Here is a 16,498-nt window from a genome sequence, read left to right as displayed (position 1 = left end):
CTAATATTCCAATTCTTGTTCCAGAAAGCTTAATAAAGGACTTTACAACTAATATTTTTACAATGCCAGGAGACTGGTCATAGTGATCAAGATTCCGATCCTGCAATGGATAACACATGAGTGGACTGCTTCACTAAAGCAGGAGAGCACAGTCAAGCCAGAGTGGGGCTCTGTGTGGCTGCAGCAGTCAAACTTGTAGTATCTTATTGCAAGCAGACAGGTTTCAAGATAAACCCTTTATTAAGAACGGAAACTATGTACTGAAATAAGGTAACAAAAATGCCTACTACTCTCTCAATATAACCTGTGACTGCCCTGTTCTAGGTTCCTTTGTTTCCACTCCCAAGCAGAAAGTACCTCACAGACACACCAGACTGTATGGGAAGTGTGGCATCTCTACATTTCTGGAGGAGTTACTCTATAGCCCAAACCTGTGCACTTTAAATTGAAGGATCAAGGCCTACGCAAGTTAAGAATGGTGCATACACAAGTTGAATATGAATAATGAAAAACTACACCAGTTGTCAGTGAGATTAAAAAAACTGGGGAAAATGGTAAACACAAATGAAAGGCTGCAACAGCTGGAGTTTTCTGAAATCACCTCTTTTCCCTTTTCACATTAAAAGGGATGTGAGTTTTATGAATATTCACTAAAGCTCTGATCCTACATTGCAATTCATGCCTATCAACTGTTGTACAGAGAAACATGGAGTTCTTAGGGCTCTGCGCGGATGCTTCAGTCTCCCTGGAGCAATCAAGACCTAATTCGATCTAGTGCAAAAGCTCACCACTTCCTAGCTGGCAAATTTCACTGATGTAGAAATATGCCAGCATTGTAGAATTTTACCATTTTTGTAGCTGAAATCAATTATAATGAAATTCCTTGCAGAATCTGTTTCTGATTTCACAAAAAATTCAGTGTGAGAACAAAAAACATTTTACTTTTAACAAATGTAGGAAAATAGTGATATGAGTAGTGTTAGCAGTATCAGCAATGGCAATCACAACAAAGATTGTGATGCAACAGCTTTCTAAAACATCAGAAACAACATCTTGTCTAAGGCAAAGGGAAGTTAATTTCTTCTTCCTTAGAGGATCACAATATCCCTTACTGATAGATTTCCGAAATAATGGCTTAACATTTTGCTTTCTAAATTAAACTGGGCATACATCATATATTTCATTTCTTATTTACCTAATGACATTCTGTCATTCATAGATACCTTGAAGGCAAATTTTAATGCACTAGTATATTTCACAAGGATACAAAATGTAAACTCTTAGAAACTTCTTTAAGTCTTAGTTCTGCAATCAGTTATGTATGTGCTTAGTTTCAAGGATGTGAGTAGTCCCATTGTTTAAGTTTCCCTGTTTGCACATACTTGGGACCGCTCATCACATAAAGTTAAGCTTGTACTTATGTTCTTTACTGGATCAGAGCCTCAATACCAAATCTTCATACCCTAGAAGAAGCATAGGCATTTTTCTTTTAAGCATTTTAATAAAATTATATTTTAATTTTTTGACAGTTTTAACTATATAATCAATTATTTCACAGTTCTGAACAGTTAACAGCTCACCCAGTATGGATCACATTAACTTTGAATGACATGACTCCCTCTTTATTTAATGTTGTGTATCATCTAATCCTGCTATATAAACATTCTGATTTACAGAATAATTTAGCTAAATTTATTTTACATAAAAGGCTAGATTAAATTCTATTTATCCATTTAAGGTACATTTTTATGGAAAATTTTGTCTGCAAGAAAATTTCTGAAGCTGGGGTTGATCAGTATGGGCATATTTCCAAATTACATGAAAACTAGAATATGTTCTACGATATTCTGAGTTTCTTATTTAATTTTAAATCAAGAATGTCCATACAATCTTTCAAGATGGTTTAACTAACCTGATTTAAAAGCACACATTAAACTAAACTAGTGTAACTCTGCTTCTCCTGGTCCAGCAACAAGTAAGAAGGAATAGGTGGGGAGGTGTCATGTCAAAATCTGCCATACATCCAAACATACCCGTTTTGTTATTAAGCAGATGTAAACGTCTCTGAACATGACGTACTCTGAAGTGAGTATATGCAGGGTGTGTGCACAGGTGCACTTGGCAACTGAAGTCTCCATGAGGCTCCTGCTTTCATCCAAACTTTGCCCTTAGTTTCAGTGAGTGTTTCACTTTCCCAAGTACACTGAAGCAGCGCTGGGTTCCTGCAATAATATGTGAGATTGAATCTGTTGTAGGAGTTGACCTGCAGGAATGTCCTATAATTCAGATCCCAAGTTCTTTCTCCTACACTGTGATTTATCTTTATCTGAACACTCACTGTCTAGCATAAGGGGCAGGGTAATACACAATGAGGTCTACAGAAGGTACATTTTGACTGGTATAGGGAACCCATCAAAATGTGCCTTCCTACAGTCTGAAGTGGGCACATCTTGACAGGTATAGGAATCATATCAAAATGTGTCCAAATTCTAGTTTTTATTCTAGCCAAAGGGCACATTTTTATCATTATGGGGAGCCCATCAACGTCTGCCCACAATCTAATTTTACCTCTGGTCTCAAGGAATGCACGTTTGAGGGGCATGAGGCAAACATAAATTTCATGCTTGATTCTAGAAAATATTCACATTAGGGACTCTTTAATCACATAAGACGTACCAGGGAAGCAAACTGGACTTCTTGTGTTAGTGAAAACTGATCAAATAAAAAATGAAAAACAGGATCAGGCCCTTGAATATTATCATTTAACCTGAGGAAACGTTCTGTACTATGTTTAAATAACAATTCACAATGAATCCTCAATTTTAGCAATGTATCTACTGCACACTGGAAAAGCCATGACTACATTACAGATAACGAATAAAGTATTTAAAATAATACTATTTTAAAACCATGTCATTTTTAATTCTAATCTAATATTTTTTTAAGGTCACACGTGTTTGGTACCGAAGATGAATGCACATCAAGTGCATCCCAGACACTTCAGAAAAGCCAGATTTGGAAAAAAAATATTCAAAATACTCTGAGCCCAATACATTCATCAAGTTATTTTCACTGAAAAAAAAAATTACTGACTTAGAACTACTAGCCATCTTCCTGACCCAGTCTGGCCGTTCTTATGTTCCTGGTCTGTTGATTTGATTGTGTCATTCCTCTCTTTGACGCTCTCCACCGTGTTTCCATCTGCCATTGCATGAGATTTAAATAATAGCTACCACTTTCAAGATTCTCTATGAATCTGCTCCTGCCGACTTATATTTCCCTGTTGTGCTTCACATGATACCCTGCCCCTTCCACACTGCCACCAATGTTATCCTTTCCTACCCAACCGTCATCTTCTTGAATAATCTCCTCCGTATCTTTTCATGTGGCCTCATATATTCTTCAAAACATGTGCAAGACCATTACTCTCTCTGCTTTTAGACGGTGTTCCCTACAGTGGATCATGCTGATTTGTTATTACTTTGTTATTTGTTATCCCTTTTGTTATTACCCTTTCCTGACCTCTCTGTCTATCCGAAGATTATCAGTTCCTTGGGGCAGAGACCGTCTCGTCTTGCATATCTGGAAAGTGTCCAGCATATCATGGGTACTACAATAAACAAAAGAAATAATAACTTGAGATATTTCTGTTTTGCTACATTTGTCCTAGAGGCTGTGAATGGAACCGTTTACCCAGCTAAATAACTTTGTATGAAAGAATTAGTGTGCTCAAAATGGGGGTTCAATCTCTGAGGTTTTTCTTTACAAAAAAAATTAAAAATCAGTGTACTTGCCCCATCCCCTCTTATGGGTACATTCAAGTTTTGTGATTCATACTCTTACATAATCTGAAAGGCAAACATTTGCCACTGAATTTATATGAACCAAAAACCAGGATAGTGGAAGTACTATATTCCTAAGCTCTCCTACAAACCAGAGAGTCTTGATATATGTTTGGACTATTCTATACATCTATAAGAAACAATACAAGAAAAAAACAGTAATTGTGGATTTGGCAACCATCCTCACGTGTTAGGACAGAGTCATGCCACAGGATACTACAAACTAAAAGATACAAACAAAACAATGTAAGAAGAAGTAGGATTATTTTAGGATACAGCAATTTTTTTTTTACCTAAAGTAGTAAAGTTTCCTTTTAATAAGGTTATTTAAAAACAAAAACGACCTCCCACTTTCCCCCCCCCCAATTCCTAAAATGTAAAAATTATGTTTTGGATTGGCTCGTGTTCTCTGGACAGTACCTTTACTGAATATATAATTAGCTTTTTCTGTATGTATAATGGGTTGCATTAAGCATTTCATTTCAGAATTTTGGTTATTACATTATCAGCCTGGGGAGCCTGGTCCGTGAAGTGTGCCCCTGTTGTCTAATTAGTTAGTAGAGCAGGGGGGATGCACACTGTGTAATGTGTGCACTGAATGAGGCAACACCCCTTCACCTCATTCAATACATAATGTACAAATACAGTATACAATTTTAAAAATGCACTCGTGTGTGCTGTGAATGATACCGGGGTGTGAAGAAGCCTTGCCTTATTCCATGCACTCTGTATAAAAGGTCATTATTCAGCCAAATTAAAATCAATGTTTGTCAAAATAGTCAAAGGCACATCTCACTGAGGCTAGCGTTAGAAATCTTTTTACAATTGTAGAGTTTGTTTCTATGTTTTCAAATTTCCCATTCACATGAAAGTAGTTGACCTATTTTCCCCCTCAGACTTAATTAACTTTGGATATAGGCCAAGGCTAGAAAATATCAGCCCATGGGCAAAAGTTTTGAAAACATGTGAGTGATGGAAAACAGGGGCTAGAACAGAAATATTAACTGTAGGTGTCACTACTGGTTTAGTTGTGAAAACATTTATCTTGGCAAACATTCAATAAATTTATTTAAGATTTTGCATGCTTCCAGCACAGACCTTCTTCTAGCTGATGTACTATGATATGAGAGTTAAGCTGAAGATGTGGTAGATTTAGGACCAAACCCTGTAGTCAGAGAGAGGTGGAAGAAAAAAAGAAATGAGAAAAATGGCAGAGAAATACAAGATAGTTTTTGTCAGGCACATTTATCTACTCACCAGTAGATGTTATCTACTCATATTTATCTACTCATCAGACTTTTAAATCAGATTTGCCAAGGAGCATTAATAAACATTTGGAAACAATCACTTGGAGTAAGATGCATTAGTGATTCCTTTGGTATCATTACTTATCAGGAGCTAGCAGATGAAGATTTTTTTCAGACCTTTTTAAGGAGTATATTTTCAGTTTAAGTGTAGTTAACAATATTTGGAATCTTGAGGTTTATAATTAACCAACTGTGAAACTAAAACCTGGATGTAAGGTTCTCATTATGACGACAATGGACAAAAGAGCAAGTTTGTCCCTCTGGGATAATTTAACACAATTGCTCAAGATGATTTATGGGTGTGGCTGTTAAGTAGATGCCCAGAGACCCTGAGAACAGCTGGTTGGCTGGCTGGCCAATATGAGACAATAAGAAAACACATTAATAAGGAGGAGAACGTTACTCAGCTCATGCAGTAATGGAGGTTCTTCGAGATGTGTGTCCCTGTGGATGCTCCACTTTAGGTGTTGGTGCACCCCTGTGCCCATAGCCGGAGATTTAAGGTAGCAGTGCCCAGTTGGATCGTGTGAACCATAGAATCATAGAATATCAGGGTTGGAAGGGACCCCAGAAGGTCATCTAGTCCAACCCCCTGCTTGAAGCAGGACCAATTCCCAGTTAAATCATCCCAGCCAGGGCTTTGTCAAGCCTGACCTTAAAAACCTCTAAGGAAGGAGATTCTACCACCTCCCTAGGTAACGCATTCCAGTGTTTCACCACCCTCTTAGTGAAAAAGTTTTTCCTAATATCCAATCTAAACCTCCCCCACTGCAACTTGAGACCATTACTCCTCGTTCTGTCATCTGCTACCATTGAGAACAGTCTAGAACCATCCTCTTTGGAACCCCCTTTCAGGTAGTTGAAAGCAGCTATCAAATCCCCCCTCATTCTTCTCTTCTGCAGGCTAAACAATCCCAGCTCCCTCAGCCTCTCCTCATAAGTCATGTGTTCTAGACCCCTAATCATTTTTGTTGCCCTTCGCTGGACTCTCTCCAATTCTTCCACATCCTTCTTGTAGTGTGGGGCCCAAAACTGGACACAGTACTCCAGACGAGGCCTCACCAATGTCGAATAGAGGGGAACGATCACGTCCCTCGATCTGCTCGCTATGCCCCTACTTATACATGCCAAAATGCCATTGGCCTTCTTGGCAACAAGGGCACACTGCTGACTCATATCCAGCTTCTCGTCCACTGTCACCCCTAGGTCCTTTTCCGCAGAACTGCTGCCTAGCCATTCGGTCCCTAGTCTGTAGCTGTGCATTGGGTTCTTCCGTCCTAAGTGCAGGACCCTGCACTTATCCTTATTGAACCTCATCAGATTTCTTTTGGCCCAATCCTCCAATTTGTCTAGGTCCTTCTGTATCCTATCCCTGCCCTCCAGCGTATCTACCACTCCTCCCAGTTTAGTATCATCCGCGTGGTCCCTGTCTCGCGCTGCTTCAGGCAGTTAACTGGTGCTGTGTGACCAACCCCCAGTCTGTTCCTTCTCTACTGCAGAGTAAAGTGATAAAACTCCAAAGCAGAGGGGAGGAGGGAGCGTAGTGGATCTTGAAGAACCTCTGTTATGTTGATGGTTAAGTTGATGGTTGAGATGTAGTATTCGAGGGAGTGGACTGCCGTCTCCTCTACTTTCGACCCTGAGGGTTGTAGTATCTATTGAGTTGTGCAAATGGAGGGGGTTGTAATCGTTGAGGGACTTGATAACTGCCCTGTCATTTTTTGGTCTTAGGTGTGCGGATGCCCAAAGATTGCAATGTCACCCTCAAGTCCTTAAGAGTGTGCAACGACTCATCTGTTTTGTCCATGAAAAGTTTGGATCCCTTGAATGGTAAGTCCTCCACGGTCAACTGTACAAGCTTTGGGAATCCAGATAGGTGGAGCCACGAGGTTTGTCACGTAACAATGGCGGTTGCTATGGATATCGCAGCTGAATCAAGGGCAGCTTGTAATGCTGTTCTGGTTGTGGGTTGACCTTCTGTAATGAGCGATTTGTATCGTTCTTGTTTGTCATCTGGAATAAAGGCAGTCAATTCAGAGAGACGTGAGTAGTTATTCTGATTATACTTTGCCAATAAGGCCTCCTAGTTTGCAATTCTCAATTTTAAGGTCGCAGCAGAATATACGGCGTTGATCACCAATGAATTAGGTGTTGGATGTGAAAAAAGGAATTCAGAGCCGTTTGCAGGCATGTAGTATTTTTTATCAGAACTCTTACAGGTAGGTGGAATCATTGCAGGCATTTGCCATAGCAACTTCACAGGATACATCATTCAAGGGAAGGGGGATTTTAGAAAAGATCGAAGGGTGCAGTATGTCAACTAGCTTGTGTCGTGATTCCTGGACCTCTTCCAGGGAGATGTCCAGTGAAGTGGCAACTCTCTTGTAGAGGTCTTTAAATTGTTTTAAATCATCACCTCTGGTGGGAGGTGGGGCATAATAGTGTTCTTCGGTGAGGATGAGGAGAAATGGACTTCAGGGAAATTGTCTTGATCAGAGAATTCTCCTCCTCCTTTTGAGCCCCCTGTTCAGAGGTGCCAGGTAGGCCCTGTGGCGTCAAGAAAGGTGCTTGATGTGTGTCAGCTGTGGGAAGGCCAACAGGTATGTCCTGTTGTTGTAGATATGTAGCCCACGGGTTCCAAAAATGCCATTATGGTTGGAAGGGTACAGTGGGCAGCCGGGGTTTCCTGTACCAGGGTTTGTTCAGAAGGTTTCTCAGGTGGCTCATACATGGAGGGGCTTGCGTGGTATGAGCAGCCACAGGGGAGGAATGTAACGGTGGAGAATACCCCACATCCTCATCTCCTTCTTCATTCTCACTGGAGAATTGTGGAGCAGACAGAGGTGGAGAACTGGTTTGACTAAGTGCTGTGGGTACCGAGGTACTGTCGGTGCCGAGGATGGGGGACTCTGGTACCAACTAAACGGAGAGGTCTTTGTGGTGGAGGAATTGCTGTGATGTGCCCAGTATTGGTACAATTGGTGGGGCAGGAAATGGTACTGCATGTTGGAAACTGCTTGTCAGCCCCAGTGTGTGACTGAAGTGTGCGATGGCTGCACCAGGCGACAGCATTAGCATCCGAGTTATTGAAGTACTCGGTACTGATCGCTTTTTTGTGTTCAATGGTACTGCGGCATGGGGTTTCATTTTCCCCTTGGTGCCTGTGACCGAACTTGGCTGCTTGGGAGCTTTCAGTTTCTTGGTACCAACGGTGCCGGAGGGGCCTGCTGTTTCAGCCATTGACATAACCGGTGCAGTCGGTACCAGGAACGTTTGCTCGTGAGCAGAGCACCTTTTCTTGGTCAACTCCAAAGTCGGGGACATGGTATCCCCTTTTTTTGCTACCTTCTTGGTGGGTTGATCAGGAGCCCGTGCCATGGAGGAAGGGCCCTTTATCAGAGGCTGCCGATAGTGGTCGTACAGCGCCAGTTAACTGCCTAAAGTGGCGCAAGACATGTGAGACCCAACCGGGCACTGCTACCTTAAATCTCCGGCTATGGGCACAGGGGCACACCAACACCTAAAGTCTAGCACCCATAGGGACATCACTCGAAGAAGAATGGAAAATGAGCAATCATTTGAATTTTAAAAAACGAAAATCCGTAACTTGCAAACTCATGTGAGTAGTCACGTGTTGACAGACCATGACTTTCTACCGTTTACATTGTTTTCTCCCAAAATAATCAGATGGAAATGAGCTGAGCAACATATTAAGAGGTATAGTTGCAAATTTCTAGTGATACAGTATCCTTTTCCATTTAGGAATTCTCAGGAGAGCACTACATTTTCTATCCATCCAGTTTACAGTCTAACTTCTTACTTACGTTTTTTAAAAGTAACCCTGGTTTATGAGACATGGACTTTCTATCTTTGAAAACCTAGTTCAGGAGGGGCAGCACACAGAATGCAAAGATTAGAGAAAGCCAAAAAAGGAGATACTTGTAGCTACATTATTATTTAGTTTTAGACAGAAGCTTCAGAGTGTGGGATGAAAGCAGAGTTACCCTGTCCTACTAAAGTAGATATTTATTTAGATTTTGATAGTGAAGCATCCTAATGTGCTAACCAAGCTAATCAACCACTATTTTTAATGAAAATAGGAGTTTTAACAAAAATAAATACGATGGAAGTGGAAGTTGATGGACCAAGAGTATAATGAGATAAAAAATTGAATTCCAAAAAACTTTGAATGTCATCTTTATCTTCCAGCTGGGAGAGCTATCATCTGGGCCTGATCCAGATCCTACTAAAGTCAATGGAAGGACCATATAGTCATAGCGAATGAGGGGTAATATGTGGACAACTGGATTTGGAGGGTTCTGATCACGAGCAGATGAAAAATAGCTTTAGAATGGACAAAACAAGGAAATCACAGACAGCTTTATACTTTAAAAGAAAAGGAGTACTTGTGGCACCTTAGAGACTAACAAATTTATTCGAGCATAAGCTTTCATGAGCTATAGCTCACTTCATTGGATGCATTCAGTGGAAAATACAGTGGGGATATTTATATACACAGAGAACATGAAACAATGAGAGTTACCATACACACTGTAAGGAGAGTGATCACTTAAGGTGAGCTATTACCAGCAGGAGAGCGGCGGGGGGGGGGGAACCTTTTGTAGTGATAATCAAGGTGGGCCATTTCCAGCAGTTGACAAGAACGTCTGAGGAACAGTGGGGGTTGGGATAAATATGGGGAAATAGTTTTACTTTGTGTAATGACCCATCCACTCCCAGTCTCTATTCAAGCCTAAGTTAATTGTATCCAGTTTAAAATTAATTCCAATTCAGCAATCTCTCGTTGGAGTCTGTTTTTGAAGTTTTTTTTGTTGAAGAACTGCAACTTTTAGGTCTACTCCTTTTCTTTTTGAGAATACAGACTAACACGGCTGCTACTCTGAAACCTGTCCTTTATACTTTATCTACTAGTGAAATGAATGTTTATTAGAGCAACAACAACCTAAAATGAAACAATTCTGTTGAAAAAGCAGATGATCAAAATGCAACTCCAGGACCCAATCCTACTAAACTATAAAGAAAAGCAAGAAACTAGAAGATGACAGAAGAGCATTCAGAGAGAAAGTGTCTACAAAAGATGCAATACTTTGCAGGCAGCACTGCAACTAGTGAGGTGCAGTAGAAGGGAGTGAGGTTTACCAAAAGACTGTTGGTTCCCTTTGAATGCAGGAAGCAATTGCTGTCGCTGGCAAATAAACATCCTAATTTACAGGACACACAGTAGTAGGAAAAACTACTAGCAGGACACTGCCAAATTTATATTAGCCAGGTATTGTTCAGTATGTGATTAATTATTGCTGTACCTGTGAGCGCTGCAAAAAAAAGGAAAGATGGGTGAGACAGAAATGCATGCTAAGTGCCTCTGTTTGGTATATGATCCATTTACTAGGATTAGTAGGGACCATTTAATTTAAAGGGGTAGCTAGGACCACAGTGAGAATATGCAGTTTCTGATTATATAAAGAAAGATGTATATTTTGGTAGGAGAGCAGGTTTCACTGGCACACATTTTACCATAACAATAAGCCACAAGTTCTCTTCTTGGTTATAGTGATGGAACCCAGCCATTAATTTTAATAGGATTAAACGCATACAACAGAGTGGAGAGTTATTAATCAGTTTGTGGGGAAAGCACGGGTTAGGCAGTGCAGATTCTCATTGTGTTATACGAATGGAAAGGGATTAGTAGGAAGGTTTAAAGGAATATTAATAGTTATAAGTACACAATTGTAGACAAGCATCTCAAATACTGAGATAAGCCTGGCTATGTGTTATTCAAGTGAACAAACAACAGGGATGCTGAATGTCACTGAACTGTATTCACATGGGATAGAACCAAAGTTAGTAATAAGGTTGCTTCTTCAGTCCTGCCTATTGACTACATCATAGAAAATGTGACAAGCTTTCATGACAAAACATGAGTTGGGTCTTAAGAGGAGAAGCTATTGGTCTTCGTAATCAACTGCTGGAGGGTGTTCCACACACAAAGGGCAGCATAGAAGAAGATATAGGGGATGTTTGTGGGAGAAGATGACAATCATACAATACTGATATATTACTGGTAGAGGAGAGATGACACGGCAGTATGGCAAGTGACAAGACTGGACAGAGGAGAGTTAGGAAGAACCTTCAAGGTGAAAACAAGAAGCTTGAACTTGACTTGGAGAAACAACTAGAACCTGTGGAGGAATTCAAATATAGGTGTGATGCGGTCAGAGCAACAGACAAGGAAAATATTAGCAGTTGTATTTTGCACAGACCTATGGGGAGAGATGTAGATGTTAGGGAAGCTGGAAAGGAAGACATTACAGTAATTAAAATGGGAACTGACAGTAGCCCAGATGAGAGTTTTGGATGCCTGGGAAGAGAGAATGTTATCGAGGAAGATGCTGCAAGATTAGGCCTGACAGATGACCGTCTAGCTTCAGTCTCCAATTTGTTTCAAGTGATGATGATTCCACATCTTCCCCAGGCAACTTTTTCCACTAGCATTAAAATATGAAATGCTGATAGTCAAGTAAACATTGTTAATTTTAAAATCAAATACAATAAAATAAGCTATATTTTATTTAAATTAACAAAAATATGTCACGTGACTGATTCTAAGCAAAGAAGACTGTTTTGATTAGGGCTGTCAAGCAATTTATCGCGATTAATCACGCTGTTAAACAATAATATAAAGTACTATTTATATAAATATTTTGGATGTTTTCCACATTTTCAAATATAGTGATTTCAATTACAACACAGAATACAAAGTATACAGTGCTCATTTTATATTTATTTTTTATTATAAATATTTGCACTGTAAATATAAAATAAATAGTATTTTGCAATTCACTTAATACAAGTACTGTACTGCAATTTCTTTTATCATGAAAGTTGATATACAAATATAAAATTATGTACAAAAAATAACTGCATTCAAAAATAAAAATGTAAAACTTTAGCGCCTACATGTCTACTCAGTCCTACTTCTTGTTCAGTCAATAGCTCAGAGAAACAAGTTTGTTTAATCATAGAACCTCAGGGTTGGAAGGGACCTTAGGAGGTCATCTAGTCCAACCCCCTGCTCAAAGCAGGACCAACCCCCAGCTAATCATCCTTTACATGTGCAGGAGATAATGCTGCCCTCATCTTGTTTACAATGTCACCTGAAAGTGAAAACAGGTATTTGCATAGTACTGTTGTAGTCGGCAATGCAAGATATTTACGTGCCAGACGCGCAATGCAAATATTTACATGCCAGACACACTAAAGATTCATATGTCCCTTCATGCTTCAACTACCATTACAGAGGATGTGCGTCCATGCTGATGATGGGTTTTGCTCGATAATGATCCAAAGCAGTGCAGACCAACGCATGTTCATTTTTATCATCTGAGTCAGATGCCACCAGCAGTAGGTTGATTTTCATGGTTCAGATTCTATAGTTTCTGTATCGGAGTGTTGCTCTTTTAAGACTTCTGAATGCATGGTCCACACTCCGTCCTGATCAGATTTTGGAAGGCACTTCAGATTCTTAAATCTTGGGTCAAGTGCTGTAGCTATCTTTAGAAATCTCACATTGGTACCTTATTTACGTTTTACCAAATCTGCAATGAAAGTGTTCTTAAAACAAACAACATGCTGGGTCATCATCTGAGACTACTATAATACGAAATATACGGCAGAATGCAGGTAAAAAACAGAGCTGGAGACGTACAATTCTCCCTGAAGAAGTTCAGTCACAAATTTAATTAATGCATTATTTTTTAACGAGCGTCATCAGCATGGAAGGATGTCCTCTGGAATGGTGGACAAAGCATGAAGGACATATGAATCTTCAGCACATCTGGCACATAAATATCTTGCATTGCCGGCTACAACAGTGCCATGCGAACGCCTGTTCTCACTTTCAGGTGACATTGTAAATAAGAAGCAGGCAGCAGTATCTCCTGTAAATGTAAACAAACTTGTTTCTCTTAGCGATTGGCTGAACAAAAGTAGAACTGAGTGGACTTGTAGGCTCAGAGGTTTTACATTGTTTTGTTTTTGAGTGCAGTTATGTAAAATCTACATTTGTAAGTTACGCTTTCACGATAAAGGGATTGCACTACGGTACTTGTATTAGGTGAATTGAAAAATACTTCTTTTATTTTTAATAATATTTCTTTTATATTTAATATTTAATAAATTTCAATTAGCACTCTATTGTTTAACAGTGCGATTAAACCTGTGATGAATCACGATACATTTTTTTAATCACAATTAATATTTTGAGTTAATTGTGTGAGTTAACTGTGATTAATAGACAGTCCTAGTTTTGATTTGAATGTTAAAGGGTTACATTTCTTTGATCAAAAGAAAAAAGGGTTATGTCTAAATATTCTGTCCAAATATCCCTGGGTTAAAAAATAAGTGTATTCTGGGGGGAAGCTGCTAGCACTGCCTATTATTAACGTTGCCAAACACTTTCCATTATAAGATCTTGTTTTCAGTTTCTTATAAATGCGCAAAATTTTAACTGTTTGAGGTTACATTTTTTAAACTGGATGTGTCTGCCTTAGGCTGAATTAATAGATAGGAAAATTTCAACCAAAGCAGTTCGGCCATCTCTGAGAATGAATTAGGGAAAAATACACTGTTGTGCCCATGTTAAAAAATGCTGGTGAACTTTTATTTGAAATGCTCTAGCATCCTCATACTTTCAAGCAGGGACTCAAGTGATCTGGGCTCACATACACTTCCAGTGAATGTGTATGTGCACAATCACTTGACGGAAAAATTGCAGTTCGCACATGCTCAGTAGAGACTTGCTATAGCTAAACAGCTAACATCTCTGAAGATTCCACCCTCACTGAACATACTTTAGCCTCTTACAGCTCCTAGCACAGACCAGACTGTGTATGAGACATTCCCACAGAGCAAGTAAGCAAGTTCCATCCCCTCACAGCTCCTAGTGCCACCCAGACTACAAATGCACCGTCCTCACAGAGTAACCTGAGAGTCTCTGGCTTAAGTTTAGAAGCATGAGCAACAAGGGTGATGTCGTGGTGAGAGTCTGCTATAGACCACCAGACCAGGGGGATGAGGTGGATGAGGCTTTCTTCCGGCAACTCGCAGAAGCTACTAGATCGCATGCCCTGGTTCTCATGGGCAACTTCAATCATCCTGCTATCTGCTGGGAGAGTAATACAGCGGTGCACAGACAATCCAGGAAGTTTTTAGAAAATGTAGGGGACAATTTCCTGGTGGAAATGCTGGAGGAACCAAGTAGGAGCGGAGCTCTTCTTGACCTGCTGCTCACAAACTGGGAAGAATTAGTAGGGGAAGAAAAAGTGGATGGGAACCTGGGAGGCAGTGACCATGAGATGGTTGAGTTCAGGATCCTGACACAAGGAAGAAAGGAAAGCAGCAGAATACGGACCCTGGACTTCAGAAAAGCAGACTTTGACTCCCTCAGAGAGCTGATGGACAAGATCCCCTGGGAGAATAACATGAGGGGGAAAGGAGTCCAGGAGAGCTGGCTGTATTTTAAAGAATCCTTATTGTGGTTATAGGGACAAACAATCCCGATATGTCGAAAGAATAGTAAATACGGCAGGCGACCAGCTTGGCTTAATAGTGAAATCCTTGCTGATCTTAAACACAAAAAAGAGGCTTACAAGAAGTGGAAGATTGGACAAATGACCAGGGAAGAGTATAAAAGTATTGTTCGGGCATGTAGGAGTGAAATCAGGAAGGCTAAATCACACCTGGAGTTGAAGCTAGCAAGAGATGTTAAGAGTAACAAGAAGGGTTTCTTCAGGTATGTTGGCAACAAGAAGAAAGCCAAGGAAAGTGTGGGCCCCTTACTGAATGAGGGAGGAAACCTAGTGACAGAGGATGTGGAAAAAGCTAATATACTCAATGCTTTTTTTGCCTCTGTCTTTATGAACAAGGTCAGCTCCCAGACTGCTGCGCTGGGCAACACAGCATGGGAAGTAGGTGGCCAGCCCTCTGTGGAGAAAGAAGTGGTTAGGGACTATTTAGAAAAACTGGACATGCACAAGTCCATGGGGCCAGATGCGTTGCACCCGGGGGTGCTAAAGGAGTTGGCGGCTCTGATTGCAGAGCCATTGGCCATTATCTTTGAAAACTCATGGCGATCGGGGGAAGTCCCGGAAGACTGGAAAAAGGCTAATGTAGTGCCCTTCTTTAAAAAAGGGAAGAAGGAGGATCCTGGGAACTACAGGCCAGTCAGCCTCACCTCAGTCCCCGGAAAAATCATGGAGCAGGTCCTCAAGGAATCAATTCTGAAGGACTTAGAGGAGAGGAAAATGATCAGGAACAGTCAGCACGGATTCACCAAGGGCAAGTCATGCCTGACTAATCTAATTGCCTTCTATGACGAGATAACTAGTTCTGTGGATGAAGGGAAAGCAGTGGACGTGTTATTCCCTGACTTTAGCAAAGCTTTTGACTCGGTCTCCCACAGTATTCTTGTCAGCAAGTTAAAGAAGTATGGGCTGGATGGATGCACTACAAGGTGGGTAGAAAGTTGGCTAGATTGTCGGGCTCAACAGGTAGCGATCAATGGCTCCATGTCTAGTTGGCAGCCAGTATCTAGCGGAGTGCCCCAAGGGTCATTCCTCGGGCTGGTTTTGTTCGATATCTTCATTAATGATCTGGAGGATGGTGTGGATTGCACCCTCAGCAAGTTTGCGGATGACACTAAACTGGGACGAGTGGTAGATAAGCTGGAGGGTAGGGATAGGATACAGAGGGACCTAGACAAATTGGAGGATTGGACCAAAAGAAATCTGATGAGGTTCAACAAGCACAAGTGCAGACTCCTGCACTTAGGACGGAAGAATCCAATGCACCGCTACAGTCTAGAGACCCAATGGTTAGGCAGCAGTTCTGCAGAGAAGGACCTAGGGGTGACAGTGGATGAGAAGCTGGATATGAGTCAACAGTGTGCCCTTGTTGCCAAGAAGGCCAATGGCATTTTGGGGTGTATAAGTAGGGGCATTGCCAGCAGATCGAGGGACGTGATCGTTCCCCTCTAGTCGACATTGGTGAGGCCTCGTCTGGAGTGCTGTGTCCAGTTTTGGGTCCCACACTACAAGAAGGATGTGGAAGAATTGGAGAGAGTACAGCGAAGGGCAACAAAAATGATTAGGGGTCTGGAACACATGAGTTATGAGGAGAGACTGAGGGAACTGGGATTGTTTAGTCTGCAGAAGAGAAGAATGAGGGGGGATTTGATAGCTGCTTTCAACTACCTGAGAGGTAGTTCCAGAGAGGATGGTTGTAGACTATTCTCAGTGGTGGAAGAGGACAGGACAAGGAGTAATGGTCTCA

At 40.8% G+C, this 16,498-nt stretch overlaps 1 protein-coding gene across 23 annotated transcripts in view; it reads right to left on the bottom strand.

Moving 5' to 3' along the window:
• RALGPS1 (Ral GEF with PH domain and SH3 binding motif 1) overlaps window positions 1-16,498 on the bottom strand; it is a 399,374-nt gene that overhangs the window by 245,401 nt on the left and 137,475 nt on the right. For 3 of the 23 annotated variants that reach the window (XM_073315029.1, XM_073315025.1, XM_073315024.1), the window contains one exon: window positions 3,523-3,610. The exons of 14 other annotated variants lie outside the window; for them this stretch is intronic. In XM_073315029.1, the coding sequence (XP_073171130.1) occupies window positions 3,523-3,600 (78 nt within the window). In that variant the 5' untranslated portion in view covers window positions 3,601-3,610. 6 more of the 23 variants (XM_073315030.1, XM_073315032.1, XM_073315035.1 and 3 more) reach the window with 6 other exon arrangements.

The sequence above is a fragment of the Lepidochelys kempii genome, chromosome 16, assembly GCF_965140265.1.
Source record: "Lepidochelys kempii isolate rLepKem1 chromosome 16, rLepKem1.hap2, whole genome shotgun sequence".
NCBI classification, from domain to species: Eukaryota; Metazoa; Chordata; order Testudines; family Cheloniidae; genus Lepidochelys; species Lepidochelys kempii.
This window is presented reverse-complemented; position numbering and strand designations above follow the sequence as displayed.